This window comes from Hemicordylus capensis, chromosome 3, assembly GCF_027244095.1.
Source record: "Hemicordylus capensis ecotype Gifberg chromosome 3, rHemCap1.1.pri, whole genome shotgun sequence".
Classification (NCBI taxonomy): Eukaryota; Metazoa; Chordata; class Lepidosauria; order Squamata; family Cordylidae; genus Hemicordylus; species Hemicordylus capensis.
Window position 1 is genome coordinate 2,094,913 of NC_069659.1, and position 14,506 is coordinate 2,109,418.

Consider the following 14,506-nt stretch of genomic DNA (forward strand, 5'->3'; position numbering starts at 1 on the left):
TCCAGTTCATCAGTCAGTCGAGCAACCCAGTCAGCCCTGTGTTGTCTTTGTAGCAGCACATTCTGAGGAGGCAGCAGGAGGGCTTCCGTTGGGGCAGTTTTCCAGGAGAAAAGCTGGATGCAGCTGCTCTGCCCAGAGCGAGCCCAACTTCCCTCAGGGGGAAATATCTTCCAGGGCTCGCACATGTCATCTCCCATGCAAATGCAAACCAGGGTGGACCCTGCTTAGCAAAGGGGACCGCTCCTGCCTGCTCCCACAAGACCTCTCCCCCCACGTGTCCTGCAGAAGCAGCAGCAGCAGCAGCAGCTCGGGTTCCTCTGAGCTCTCCGGGGGCTGCGTCCTCATGCGGCGAGGGGGGGGGGTCCACCCTGGGCCTGGCGGCCTCTCTCCCTTCTTGTGGGGTGAAGCCCTGAATGCGGCTGCCTGGTTGGGGGCCGGGGAAGCCCCTCAGGCAACGAGCTCGCCTCCTCGCCGCCGGGCTCCTGTGCAGCTGGAAGGAGAAGCACCAGCCCCGCAGCGCTCAGGAGTGGCCTCCCCCGCCTGACGGCTGCCCTGGTCCGTTAGGATGGGCGCAAGTGAGCCCGTGTGAAAGCAGCTCGGGTTGTCTCGCAATGCATCACGCACCCTGTGGGCGGACCGTCCCCACCCGCACATCCACTTCTTTGCCCCCCCCGCCCCGCCCCGCCTCTGGTCTCAGCCGGGGGGGGGGTGCAGGCAGGGAAAGCCTGAGGAGCATCTCCCCTCCTGAGCCGGGGCGGGGGCAGCTCAGGAAAACGACGGGGGGGGCGCGGCCTGCAACCCCGAGTGGGCTCTGGCGCCCTTCTCCGCCCTGCTGCGCGCCAGGAGGCGGCAGGAAGCTTCTTCCGAGGGCGTCGCGGCGAGCGAGCGAGCGAGCGGGGGAACTTCCCCGCCGGCGTCGAAGCGAGCCGGAGAGACTTCCCCGCTCACTTCCTCCTCCTCCTCCTGCTGCTGCTGCTGCTGCTGGGCGAGCGGGAGGCGCCAGAGCCAGAGGAGCCGCTGTCGCCGCCGCCGCCGGCCAGCGATGAGCCCAGGTGGGTGCCTTCGCGGGCGGGGAGAAGAAGCCCCCGACGGCTTGCGCGCAGCCGCCCCTGGGCCAGGCGACGCCAGGGCGTTGGCGAGGGGACCACGAGCGGCTCCTCCTCGCCAGCCGCGGGGCGCCCGAGGCGCCGCAACGGCCTCTGCTGCCTGCCCGGGTGGCTCCCCTCTCCCCTGTGCTGCCTGCAGGCGGGCCATTCGTCTGGTAGGTTGCGCAGCTCTACCTGACAAATGGCCCGCCTGCAGGGGGCTCGCGGGCGGGTGAGAGAGCAGCCGCCGCCTTAGGGCCCGGCTAGCCGCTCCTGTCGCGGGGGAAGCACAGGGGGCCTCGAAGCGGGGGGCTCTTGCAAACATGCTGGCGTGGCGGATGGGGACCCAGCCCTCGGAGAGCGCCTCTGAGCGTGTGCAGAGGGCTGGCAGCAGTTCCTCCTCTCGCCGGAAGGACAGCTGGGGCTGGCGAAGGGGAGGCGCGCCTGGCTGCTGCCCGGCTAAGGCAGAGCGAGCGGGGGTTGGGTAGGCTGGCATCCCACCCCCCGCGCCGCCGTCCATCGGGTGGGTCGGTCGCTGCAAGGAAGAGCAAAGCGGCGAGTCCGGCGGCGGCTCCCGAGAGAGTTGCTGCCGCGCCCCCCGTGAGGCTGGGGTCGCTGCCTCAGGAGGCGAGGGGGTCTCCGCGCGGGCTTGCTCTTCTTCTCGGGGAAGCCGCCCGCGTGTCTGGGGCCGGGGGGAGACGCCGTCAGCGCGGCGCGCGGGGCTCTGCTGTCGGGATGCAGCGGCGACCCCTTGCCCTGGACCGGCCTTCGGAGTGAAGGGTGCTGCTGCCCCTCGCCCTGGGCCAGCTCGGGCACCCCCCGCGCGTGCATGTGATGAGAGGCTGCGCCTGCCACCAGCCAGCCGTGGGGGGGGGGACCTCATCGTCTTCCTGCGCGTGGGAAGAGGCGCCGCCGACTCGTGACCTCGAGTCCCCCACTGTGTGCAGCTTGAGATGGTACAGCCGCATGCGCGGGAGGGGGCATACCACGTGCCCTCCCCGCTCTGGAACGTCTGAATGCGCCCGCCGCCTGATGCCCACTCCCAAATGTCCCTCCCTCGTTGGCAAAGCACGGGCAGAATTTGTGGGCAGGATTTGGGCTGGGCATGCGGAGCGGGGGGTGGGCATCGAGGGGGTGGGCGAGCGAGCTGCGTCCTGAAGCGGAAGTGGGGGGCGCAGGCTGCTTGTCTGGGGGCACTTTGCGGCCGTCGCGCTGGAGGAGGACACGGAACAAGGCAGGCGAGCGGCCGCGGGGCTTGGCGAGCTCTTCCATCCCGGCTCCGTGGCGGGCGATGGGCGGGGCGCGGGTGGGGGCCCCGTCTGCCGTCGGCCGGGCTCCTGCTCCTGCTGCTGGGAACTGCCCGGAGTCCCTGCCCCGCCGCCTGCTGGGCTTGGCTAGCAGCCCCTGCCTTGGACCTGGAGGGGCCCTTCTGGGAAGCCACGGAGGTCAGCCCGGCGGCGTCGGGAAGACGAAACAGAAAGCCCGGCGGGAGGGTCACGTGGCTTCTGGTTCCCTGTTCCCAGGCCTGCGGGGGGCGGCAGTGGCATCCGGGTGTGCCGGCTCTGGCCATCCCGCCCCCTCCCCCGGTTTGGCCCTGGCTGGGTTAGTCTCCCCCAAAGGGGGCCGTGATCAAGAGTGCCTGACTGAGAACCGCCAGGAGAGCTGGTCTTGGGGCAGCAAGCATGAATCGCCCCCCTTTGCTAAGCAGGGTCCGCCCTGGCTCGCATTTGAATGGGAGACTACGTGTGTGTGAACACTGTCAGGTTTTCTCCTTCTCTTCCTCTGGGAAGATGAGCCCCTGCCTGCTTGCCTGCAGAAGGTTCCCAGTCCCCTCCCTGGCAGGATCTCCAAGATAGAAGGGCTGAGAGAGACTCCTGCCTGCAGCCTTGGAGAGGAAGCCGCTGCCCGTCTGGGTAGACAAGACTGGGCTAGATGGACCAAGGGTCTGGCTTCCTCTCTTCCTAAGCAGGAGACTTGGTGTCCACCAGAGGGAAGGATGTTTCAAGCGCCCTCAGGGTGCTGCTGCGCTCTGTGGCCCAGTCCCCTTCTGTCCCCAGTTCAGCCTCTGCCCAACCCAAAGAGCCCCCGTGGCATCTTCTGGAGACGCTTCCTCTGCCCCACTTAGAGCCCCGCCCTCTGCGGGCCAATACAGAATCCGAGGCAACCAGGGGGCGTGGCCACCAGATGACCCGCTCCTGTTCCCCTTGGCCGTGCCCAGAAAGGGTCGGAGGTTTCCTAATGAGGGGGTCCCCTCCCTGCAGCTTGTTGGACTGCAAATCTATCAGCCTACCCACAGTGGCGGAAAGATCTTTGGGCTATTTGGTGGCATGCCGCCTCTGGGCATGGGCTTTTCAGGGGGCCACTGTGGCTGTCAGCTGGCCCGTTGAGCAGTGGCCAGCACTGCCCGTTGCTTGCGGGGGTTCCAACCTTGGGCCCCCAAATGTTGCTGGACTACAACTCCCGCCATCCCCAACACAGGGGCCTTTGGCCGAAGATGATAGGAGTTGTAGTCCAGTGCCGTCTGGGGACCCAAGGTTGAGAGCCCCTCCCAGATGCGCTGAGATGGGACGCTGACTGGGCTGCGTCTCCTTCTGCCCGCCCCCCCTCAGCCCCCCCCCCCCCAGCAGCTTCCCAGTGAGGAACTGCAGGCTGTTGATGACGGTTGTCAGTTCTGGTCTTGCACTTCCCCATATTTGGGTCACCACAGTGGAAAACCCGCCTCAGCTGCAGGCTCTTCCCCCCCCATCCCGTCCCCCCCCCACCGGCTGCCCATGTGCTGGTACTTGCACAGTAGTGGTGCGTCCTAAACAAGCCAGGGGCCCCCGACCAAGACTCCGCAGCTGCTTCTGGTTCCAAACAGCTCTGGTGGCTCCTCTCTCCCCCTCCCCATCTTGCCCCACCCCGGCATTAATGACAGCCACGTAGCCGCCTGGTTTTAAAGCCCTGTGTGTTACTGAAGCGGCATGCAGTGAGCCTGCTTTAATTTTGCACGCCTTACTGTTGCCAGGTAGTGTGTTGATGATACGGTTCTGCTCAGTCATTGGCTGTCCGAAGCGCTAAGCCAGGAGAGCCTTGCATGGAGCCTTTCTCTGCCAGCCTGGTCTATCCTCGGCTCAGCAAGCTGTCCTGAGAGGCTCCGTTCTCGTTTCTGTGGGGGGACAAATCGGCCCCAGCTGCACTCAGCCTGCCCCTCTGTCGGCCCCACGGCCTGTGTCAGCTTGGGGAGGGGAGCTCTTGGGAAGGGCGGCCCGTCTTCATTGGGGAGACTCTCCACCCCATGACTTGGTTGGATTTCCCACCCCCACCCCCCGGGTAATATTGCAATTACTGGGGCACCGTGACTTGCATGAATAAGCTGTGCAGGGGGGCCAAATGTCAGGATTCGAAAGAACCCAGCCATGCACTTATCACCTTCTGCCATCCTGGCCTGCATTGCAAGGCTGTTGTAGTGCTCTTTGCCTTCCAGGAATATGTCCTTGAGGGTGGTGCAGCAGAGGTGCTCCAACTTTGGTCTCCGTGTGTGGTTGGACTTCAGCAGCTGCCACCATCCGCAGCCACAAGGGCCAAAGGCTGATGTAGGCTGGTGGGAGTCGAAGTCTGGCCACATCTGGAAGGGCCCCCCCCGTTGGAGCGTCCTGGGCTGAGAGGGTTCTGGGGAGCCTCGGAGTGCTTTGGAAGAGCCCGGCATCCCCGCCAGAGAGAGAGGCTCAGGGTGGGTTTTTCTCTGGGGTCCTGAGACCTTTCCACACGGGGGGCTTTTAGCTCGCATCTCCTCCAGAATGGAGGGTGCGCGTTCATCTCTTGGCCAGTTGTGCCCTGAAGTCCCTGAGAGCTGTCAGGGGCGCTTCACACACGGTTTGGGCTTTTCGTGGCACATTAGCATGTATTTCTATCCAGGGTTTTTTTGCGGGGGAATTTTTCAGCTTTCTGTAACCTCAAAAACTTGCAGATTCCAGTGCAGAAATGCACACATGCCCATCACCTATTTATTAAAAATATTTGTACCCCCACATCTTGCCTTGGAAAAAGACTCAAGGCAGCTCTTAATGGTGGAATATGACGGCCATCGGAGGCCACGTGAAGCGAGCCCAGAGGGCTCCAGCGCTCTGAGCCGGGTGGGCGGGACTTCTTCCGGCTAGTCCCAGCTGCACGTGTGTGGGCTCAGATGTCCTGTGACCCACAGGTCCTCCTCCTGTCTCCTTGGGGCTGGGCTGTTTGGGCCTGTGTTTGGCTGGTTGGTTGTTAAGGAAGTCAGCCAGTGGGGATGGAGGGACAGGAGAGAGGGAAGCCAGCCAGCCAGCCAGCCAGCCCTGCTGTGGCTAGCGGAGTGGCAACAGGACTAGTTCTTGGTGGGCTGTGGCCAGTGGACTCCAAAGGACAGAGCCTGTTGTTGCCCTGGAAGGTTCAGGGTCTGAACTCTACACAAGTCATTGCAAAAGGATGGGGGAAGAGTGTGTGAAGGGTAAACCAAGTAAACAGCAATTTTAAAGACTGCATGCATAAAGGGGAAAGTGGCCAGTGGCCGGAGAGAACGATTGCTGTGGCTGTCTGGATGTCCATGAGAATCAAATTTACTGTGATCCAGCACTCCGCTGCTGAGCGAGGTGTTGTTGACTGCTCCCCAGGAAGGGGAAGTGGGGGAATGAAATGGTTTTTTAAAAATGTTTTAGTTTAAATTTTTCATTTGTAAAGTAACAGAGTAGTAGTACCAGCAATACATTAGTATACAACAGTTTTATTTTCCAAAAACAACACAGCACCCCTCCCAGAAAATAACAGCAGTTGATGTCAAAAAGGACATACAAAGTACACTTCGTATAAACACAAACCATGTCGACATTATAAATATCGTTTTTAATCATTCATACCTAGAATAATTGGATTTAGAATGATCAATTGCATTTAGAAAAGGAACCAGTCTTTCCAGAACTAACATTTGGAATTCATATTGAAAGTAGCTTTGATTTGTGATGACAGTTTGTCCTGAATTAAAATGTCCCATCCCCTGCTCCCTCTAAGGCGTGCGCACATGTGCATGCTCACAGGTTTTCTGATGTCCGCTCAGTTAATTTTAGATCCTGCTCAAATTGAATTAGGAAAGCCCAACTCTGAATACATGCGTGCGCACAGTGCCTTGATTCTGCTGCCCAGAACAAAATTCATTCTGCACAGAGATGAAAAATATTAGAGGGACCGCTGGTCCCATCTTCTTTAGAACACGTCTCTTCTACCCAGAAATCTCCTTTTTAAAAATGCAATGACAGAGCATAATTTTAGGTTTTGGAATCCCAGCCAATGTAATAGAGCAATCAGGCAGATGTCTAGAACGCAGGAAGTTGCCTAGTGCTGAGTCAGACCCTTGGTCCATCCAGCTTAGCATTGTCAACACTGACTGGCAGCAGTTCTCCAAGGTTTCAGGCAGGACTCTTTCCTAGCTGCCAGGGATTGAGCCTGGGACATTCTGCAGGCAGGCAGATGCTCTTGTTGATCTTGAGTCCTGCTGTGGGGCTCAGCGCTTAGGATCTCCCAGGATGGGGACAGGCTCTTTCTTTGGAGGAAACCTGAGCCCTAGCAGGCCAGTTGGGCAGAGGGCAGTGTGTGGGTCCTTGCTCTCCCCACCCCTGTAAGGGGTTTGTCTTCTAGAAAGAGACATTTCCAGCATTCACTTGCTGTGTCTCATTCATGTTATGCAATACTGGAGAAAGAAGCGATAGAAGTGAAAGCAAAAGCAGTAACACGGGAAGGAAGACCCTCCCAGACCGTGCAAATACTCTGTTGAGCTGTAAACCAGCCTGGGCGCTTTCCAGATTGCATGCTGCTGCCACAGTGTCACAACGTAACCCTGAAGTGTGCTTCCGCACTGCCTGTGCTGTCCCTGCACTCTCAGCAAGATGCCGTTCACGACGTTCTCGGTGCCGCCATTCAGATTTTGTTGCTGCGTTGTAGCCCTATAACGTTGCATATGCGTTGCAGAAAAATAGCTGTATTTCCCCATTGGCCAGCCTCTCGGCACGCTGGCGCAGGGGGGCGGGCATGCTCCCACGCTCCCCCACGCGCTTGCTGCTCTCCACCACGACACACACGTACCGACCGCTTGTCAACAGAAGGCTTTCAAAGAAAAAAATAAAGAAGAAGACGCTCCCCTGTCCCCAAAGGGCACACGATACAGAAAGAAACGCAAGGGAGCACCAGCATCATCCGCCTCTGAAGGAATGTTGTGCTGGGGCTGGAGAGGGCCAGTTGCTCTCCCCGTGATGAACAGAAGAGATGCACCACTTGAAAAGCTGCCTTTTCTGCCCGGTTAACTTTTAGCTGAGTACTGCTCGTTAGCCAACTGCTAATTTAACTGTGGGCTCTCTGGGCTCCTTGGAGGAAGAGCAGAATATAAATGTTTTTTAACAAACAACCCAACACCTTCTCACTGCCCCCACCATCACTGCTACATGGAGGAAGCAAGCGGCACCTGCCGGGCCCACCTGTCTGTGCTCCTGCATCACGTGGCCCATCCCCAGGGGATGGATGGCCAGCAGGAAGCGGGAGGAGAGGGAGGACGAGACGCTGCTGCTCAGGAGAGCAAAGGGTTTTCTGTGCCAACCAAATGTTTTAGCTTCTCCCCAGAACTTGGGACTACACAACACATGCCCCCCCAAAAAAGTTGTTTGGTCCCCAAAATAGTCGCATGCCCTCTAGAAAAGTCCCTAGTTGGCAACCTATTTATGAGTAATTCTGATACCCTAATTTGTTAACTGACTGCCTGTTGCTGGTTTCATGTATTGTAAATAAAACCCTTTACTCTTAAAAAAAAAAAATTAGGTGTTTTGGCCTGGATGTATTTTGAATGTGGACCGTCCCTCTCATCCCCCGTTCTTGCCTTGACCGTGCTCAGGCCGAGATATTGTAAGAGGACCCGACTGCTCTCTAAAGCGGGAGTGGGTGGTAGCTCTTTCTCGGATGTCTTAATTGGCCCCTGGGGGGCAGAGCCTTGTATGGGGCCACCCCAGGAATGCTACACTTGCTGTTGCTGCTGCTGGATATCTATATACCGCTCTTAAACCAAAGAGAGTTCTCAAAGCGGTTTACACAGAAAAATAAATATTGCGTACATGAGATGCTTGGCGTGTGTGTTGTTGGGGTTCTCTGCCGTGGACGAACTGGCTGTCCTGGAGACACACACCCCCCCGCCTGGGAGCCACAGGGTAGATGCTTTGGGGAACGTGGGTGAAGGAATTCACGTCCTCTAGCACTTCTTTGAAATCCAGGCTCCCCAACTTTGGTGGACTGCAGCACTTGGGGGCCGTCTTTGAGTTCTCGTTGGAAGCTTGTGAGTTGGTGGCACCGTGGTGTCATGCTGGCATTCAGTGGGCCTGAGACCAGAGAGTCGGAGACCGCCAGGCCTGGGAGGTCTTCTGCAGGGGGGGCTGCCGCCGGTCTGAGCGGCTGTGTTAGGACGGCGGCTGCCTTCCCAGCGTGCAGAATCCAGCTCAGCCCAGCCGGCAAGTGGCTCGAGCTGTGCCTGGGAGGCGGTCTTTGGGGGCTCCAGTGAAGCCCCTTGCAGGGCAAGCAGGGCCACTCCAGCATCCCCCCTGCCGTGGGCGGGGGGGCTGCTTGGCCCAAGCTCCACCGGGTCCGTGAGCAGGGAAGCCCCCCTAGACCTGGGCTTCCGGCAGCGGTGCTGATCCTGCAAGCACCTGCTGCTCTGTGCCTTTCCTCTGCTGAGTTGGATGGGATCTCGGGGGCCCAGCTGACGGGTCACACGGCAGTGCAGCTACCGGAGGCATCGCAATAGGTCTGGAGCCGACTGGAAATAGAATGGGGCAGAGGAGAGCTGGAGGGGCCAAAGGCCGGCCGTGACAAGCTCCTGCCCACATTGCTGCCGGCATTCCTGGCTGCGGCCAGCTGATGTGCTGCCCGAGAGCCCCAGGTGAATTGAGCGAGCGAGCCAAGCTTCAGGGGGCCGTTAGTAGCTGGCCAGACACAGCAGGAAACTCCTCCTGAGCAAGGAGAGCCGGTCTGGTGGCGGCAAGCCGGACTGGTCCCCTTCGCTAAGCAGGGTCTGCCCTGGTTGCATATGAATGGGAGACTAGAAGTGTGAGCAGCACTGGAAGGTCTTCCCCTCCGCAGGGGATGGAGCCGCTCTGAGCAGAAGGTTCCCAGTTCCCTCCCTGGCAGGATCTCCAAGAGAGGGCTGAGAGAGATTCCCGCCTGCAGCCTTGGAGAGGCTGCTGCCAATCTGTGCAGACAATACTGAGCTAGATGGACCAAGGGTCTGACTCAGTATATGGCAGCTTGCTATGTTCCTATGTATATCGGCAGGAGTGGGTGCTGAGTGCTGTTCCGCAGAGGCAGGGCTTTGGCTGTTGGGAGAGGACAAGTCCCTGTGCCTGGAAGGAAGCATCCATGCCCCCCCACCCCACCCCCGCTGGCTTCTGGGAGGGCCTTGCTGTCCAGGCCAGGCCAGGCCAGGATGCTGGGATGGAGGAGGGCAGCCTGTGCTCCTTCAGGGGAGAGCCCTGGGGGCTTGCTGGTGCTGGTGGTGCTCAAGGAACTGGCAGCATGTGTCCCCCCCCCCACACACACAGGCAGCAGAGCGACAGGCGGGAGAGGAGGGTTCCTTTGGGGCAAGCGAGAAGCCAGCGGGGGCTGTGCTGCTTCCTTGTCCGGTGAGTGAGAGCGGAGGGCCTTCTCCTTCCTCAAAGGGAGGCCTGGTGGGGCCAGAGGAGGGTGCGGCGGCCTTGAGTCATGCGGCTCCCGAGTGGCCCCCAGGCGCACAGCCCAGCCCCCTCTCCGGCTTCCTCTTGCTGCCGCCGCCACCGGGCCCAGCGGAAGTTGCTGGCAGCCAGGCTGGCTTTCCCAAGCGGGAGTGCTGCGGGGGGGGGGGGGGGCTTCGCCCTGACGGGCCCTGTGGAATCGCACCCAGTCCTTGCCCCCCCGCCACACACACACACACACACACACACACACGCGAGAGACGGCCGGGTTGGAGCCCAACCTCTCCAGGCCGCTGAGCTCCTCCTGTTGGGGGTTCTCGGCCAGCGTGGGGCAGCTGTCTGCTGGCACCAGAGAGCGGGCCCAGCCTTGACCAAGAGGCAGACGGTAGTGAGCTAGACGGCTCCTTGGTCTAAGGCAGCCCCCGATATCTGCGGGGTTCTTTCTCCTTGGAATAGCCCAGAGGTGTGGACTGCATGGAGAGGCTGGAGGGTCCCGCAAAGCCCCCTCTGTCCCAGCTGCATGAAAGGACAGCACCTTCTGCCTTCCCCTGAGGATGGAGGAGGAGTTGCTCTGTGGGGCTCAGGAGCTTGTGGTCTTTCTCCAGCGGGTACCTCACCCACTGCCTGATTCAGCAGAAAGCAGCTTCCGAGGTTCCTCAACCGGGGTCTCTGGGCTTTTCTCGCCTGCTTTTTCCTGCTGGTTTTGGGCTGGTGCCAATGGCGCACCGAACCTCAGTTAAATCTGGGCTCCGCACAGCCTCCTCCCTGAGCCCTGGGGGTCCATGTCGCCCCCACCATTCCTGTGGGAGCATCTACTTCCGATTAGGTTTGGGTGAACCAAGATGGGTTGTGACGTCTGAACCAGCCAGTTTGGGGTTTTTTCTAACCTACTTGAAATAAACCGCAAACTGTAACTCGCTTCCAACCTTGGTTTCAGAGGACAGTTTATTTCGAGGAAGTAGATTGGAATACACAGAGATCAGTCAGTTTGGAGAGCGTGAACGATCCGGGCTTATTTCAACCTCAGTCGGAAGGAGATGCTTGCAGGGGGTGGGGTCGCTTGCCCCCGAGTTGAGGGACATGGCACCGAGCCCGGCTGTGGCCCAGGTTCTGTGTGGCGCCTGGACCAACCTGTTGCTGCTGAGCCAGGATGACCATAAGACCAGGACCAAGCTCCGGTTTAAAGCTTCCACTGGGATCGCAGCCCTGGGGTGGCCCTTCGAGCCCCCTGGAAAGGAGGCTCCTGCATGCGCCTCGAAAGGCCATTCAACATGTGAGCCTTGGGGGGCGGGGGGGGGGCCTCCCTCCAAAGGGCCTGTAAGGCTCCCCTTCCAGGGCAGAGGGTTGGCTGCCGGCCCTGGTCCTCCTCCTCCTGCTCCTCCTCCTCCTCTCCTGTGTGCTTCCTCTGGCTCTGGGAGACCCTCTCTCCCGGCCCACTGCCTCCTGGTGGGCCACCGTGCCACTTCCCAGGCCTCTCCCCTCATTGGCCAGCAAGCGGAACCCCTCTGCTCCCAGCTGGGGGAGCAGTTCGGGGTGGGTTGCCGTGTGCTTCCCGCTTCCTTGCTTCAAGCAGGGGCTGGACTAGATGGTCTCCACTGCCCAGAAGCTGCCGCTGGGCTGCTAGACCCCCCGTGGCTCCTGCCTCCTTTGCTGTGTCCTCAGGGCAGCCGGGCTACATCAGAACCTGCCTTCTACCCAGCCGGGCCCTTCGTCCCGCTACTTCAGCATTGTCAACACAGACTGGCAGCGGCTTCTCCAAAGGTGCAGGCAGGAGTCTTGTCTCTCCGCCCTGTCTTGGAGATGCTGCTGCCAGGGAGGGGACTTGGGACCTGCTGATGCTCTTCCCTGAGTGGCGGCCCCATTATCCCCCGAGGGGAAGATCTTCCAGTGCTCGCCCTTCTAGTCTCCCATTCCAGGGCAAACCAGAGCAGACCCTGCTTAGCAGAGGGGACCAGTCCTGCTCGCTGCTGCCAGACCAGCTCTCCTCCCTTTCAGTACCCTGAACCGCCACAGGTGCAGCATGTGCCAAGCGCCTCCTGTGTTTGTCAATGAAGATGCTGCCAGTTGGGATTGGCGGCAGGTCACCTAGCGAGGAGGAGGAGGAGGAGGCCCCGTGGATGGGCTGGGGGGCCTGGGCTGGGGCAGCTCTCTGAAGCGCGCCCTCAGGGGGTCTGGAGAACCTGGGAGGGGAGGCGGGGCCAGGCAAAGGGGGCCCCTGAGGCTCCTGCCTTCCTCCGGTTGCCACACCAGCCCCAAAGGTGAAGTTCTGGAACGGGAAGAAGAGAGGGAGCCCCGCCGCTGCCGCCGCTTCTGGAAAGGCCTCTCCGTGGCAGCGCTGCTGCTGCTGCTGCTGCTGCTGCTCCCACCGTCTCTCTGGAGAGACTGGCAAGGGGGGGCGGGCGGGGCGGGCGCTCCCCTCTGCCTCCCGCATGGCATCCTCGCTAGTGGGAAGGGGCCACCCTTGGCTGCCGCCTGCAGAGCCGGGTGCTGCTGGGGTTGGCAGGGGGCAGGCAGGCAGGCCGGGCTCCTCCGCCTCCCCGCTTGGCACCGACACCTCCCTCGGCCTGCTTGCGGCTCCTCACAGCTGGGAGCGCTTGGGCCGCCTCTGGAGGTGCGGATGCGCGGAGCCTCCGTCCGAGAGGAGGAGCCGGGCCGCGGCTCCCCGGCCTCTCCGTGCCAGAGGGGATCGGGGGCTCCTGGGCGTTGGGCGAAGAGTGGGCAAGCTGGGCCCCCCAGCAGCTGTTGAACTACAACCCACCCACCCCGCTGTCTCAGGGGATGATGGGAGCCGTAGTTCAAGAACTGCTTGCCCACCCCTGGCCCAAACACACCGCCGGTGTAAAGTGAGTGCTGAGGAAGGAGGAGAGCTAGTCGAGGCTGGATCTGAAGCTGGGACCGGGGGGGGGGGGAGGAGGCGGAGCTCTCCCTGGGGGGGGTCTGAAGGCTCCTCTCCACAGCAGAGGCTCGGCCGAGGCCAAAGGTGGGCCGCCTTGGCTCTCTGGCTGTCGTTGGACTACAACTCCCATCATCCCCAGCTGCAGTGCGGGTGGTTCGATGGTTCTGTTGGCTGAGGCTAGGGGTGGGCCACCTGCAGCTTTCCAGCTGTTGCTGGGCTACAACTCCCATCATCCTCAGCTGCAGCGTGGCAGGGGATGATGGAAGCTGTAGTCCAACAACCTGCTGAAGATTTGTGGCTTGCCCCCATCTGGCCTAGAGTAAAGGTGTTCAGTGTGTGAAGCATCAGGAGTAGGGTTGCCAGCTAGAGACATTTATTCATTCATTCATTTAAAGTATGTATACCCCTCTGCTCTTTATGCACTGCTTGCTTGGGGCAGCTCACAACATAATAAAAAGATACAATAAATACCAAATTTAAATTAAACAAGTTTAAAAACCAAGCTAAAACCACATTTAAAATTACATTTTTTTAAAAAAAAAGTTTCAAATTAAACGTTATTTTAAAAGCTAAAAACTGAGAACTATAAAAACTAAAGAACCTACCAGATAGAGGACATGCGACTATTTTGGGGACCAAACACTTTTTTTCTGCGTATGTCGTTGTGTCCTGAGTTCTGGGGCGCAGCTGGGACATTTCGTTGGCGCGGCCAGGCAGGAGGAGGGGCGTTGCCTCCAGGAAATCCGGAGGAGGGCTAGAGCCCCAAAGCCCCACCTGGCAGCCTGGCGGGGGCTTGTGCCTTGAGCCCCCCCCATGAAGTTTACACCCCTGGTGCCACTTGCTTCCTTCATGTGGTGGTGGCAGTTGGCTAACGAGCAGTACTCAGCTAAAAGTTAACCGGGCAGAAAAGGCAGCTTTTCAAGTGGTGCATCTCTTCTGTTCATCACGGGGAGAGCAACTGGCCCTCTCCAGCCCCAGCACAGCATTCCTTCGGAGGTGGATGATGCTGATGCTCCCTTGCGTTTCTTTCTGTATCGTGTGCCCTTTGGGGACAGGGGAGCGTCTTCTTCTTTATTTTTTTCTTTGAAAGCCTTCTGTTGACAAGCGGTCGGTACGTGTGTGTCGTGGTGGAGAGCAGCAAGTGCGTGGGGGAGCGGGGGAGCATGCCCGCCCCCCTGTGCCAGCGTGCCGAGAGGCTGGCTGGGTCGCTAGCTGGCCGCCCTGCCTCCAGGCAGGAGGTGGAGCTGCCGGCCTGGCTGGGGAGAGCAGGCTGGGGGGCGGCCGTGGGGAGGAGGGCGGAGGGCTGTGCGGGGGGGTGGCCCACCTCCCCAGGAGCCCACTTGGCGGTGCAGCTGCTGCACCTAGACCGACAGCCGGCTGAGCAGACCTGCTGCAGCTCCCTGGTCAGCAGCCTCACAGTGGGGAGCGGCATCTCTTCTCCAGTTATCCCGTTTTTATCAAAAGATGCATCTCTAATATCACTAAGCATATGCAGATTTGATGCAACGTGGTTACCTTTGGTGGGGGTGCAAAGGATATTTGGGGTGATGGGCATTGGCTTTTTCCACCCTCTGGACTGGGCCACCGGAGCCCGGCTGCTGCAGGATCAGGCCCAAGGAGGCCCATCTGGTCCGGCATCCTGTTTCCCACCGTGGCCCAGCAGGTGCCTTCCAGGGAGCCCCCAGGAAGAGGTCTGTGCAGGCCCTCCCGGTGACCTCCTGCTGGGGCTCCCCTGCCGCCACTGGGATCGAGAGGCCTCTTGCCTCCGAGGCTGGAGGGGGCTCGCAGGGATTGGGGCCCCTGTGCAGTCTTGATCT

At 60.3% G+C, this 14,506-nt stretch overlaps 2 protein-coding genes across 3 annotated transcripts in view; one reads left to right on the forward strand and one right to left on the reverse strand.

Moving 5' to 3' along the window:
* RHOG (ras homolog family member G) overlaps window positions 1-14,506 on the forward strand; it is a 52,965-nt gene that overhangs the window by 19,776 nt on the left and 18,683 nt on the right. The window contains exon 1 of one of the 2 annotated variants that reach the window (XM_053307306.1): window positions 796-1,052. The exons of the other annotated variant lie outside the window; for it this stretch is intronic. The gene's annotated coding sequence lies outside the window, so the exon portion shown is untranslated. Of the gene's footprint in view, window positions 1-795; window positions 1,053-14,506 lie in introns of those variants that run through there. 2 annotated transcript variants of the gene reach the window in all.
* Window positions 766-2,655, reverse strand: LOC128349546 (serine/arginine repetitive matrix protein 1-like). Its single transcript, XM_053305995.1, has one exon. The coding sequence runs from the start codon at window positions 2,653-2,655 to the stop codon at window positions 766-768; it is 1,890 nt and encodes a 629-aa protein (XP_053161970.1).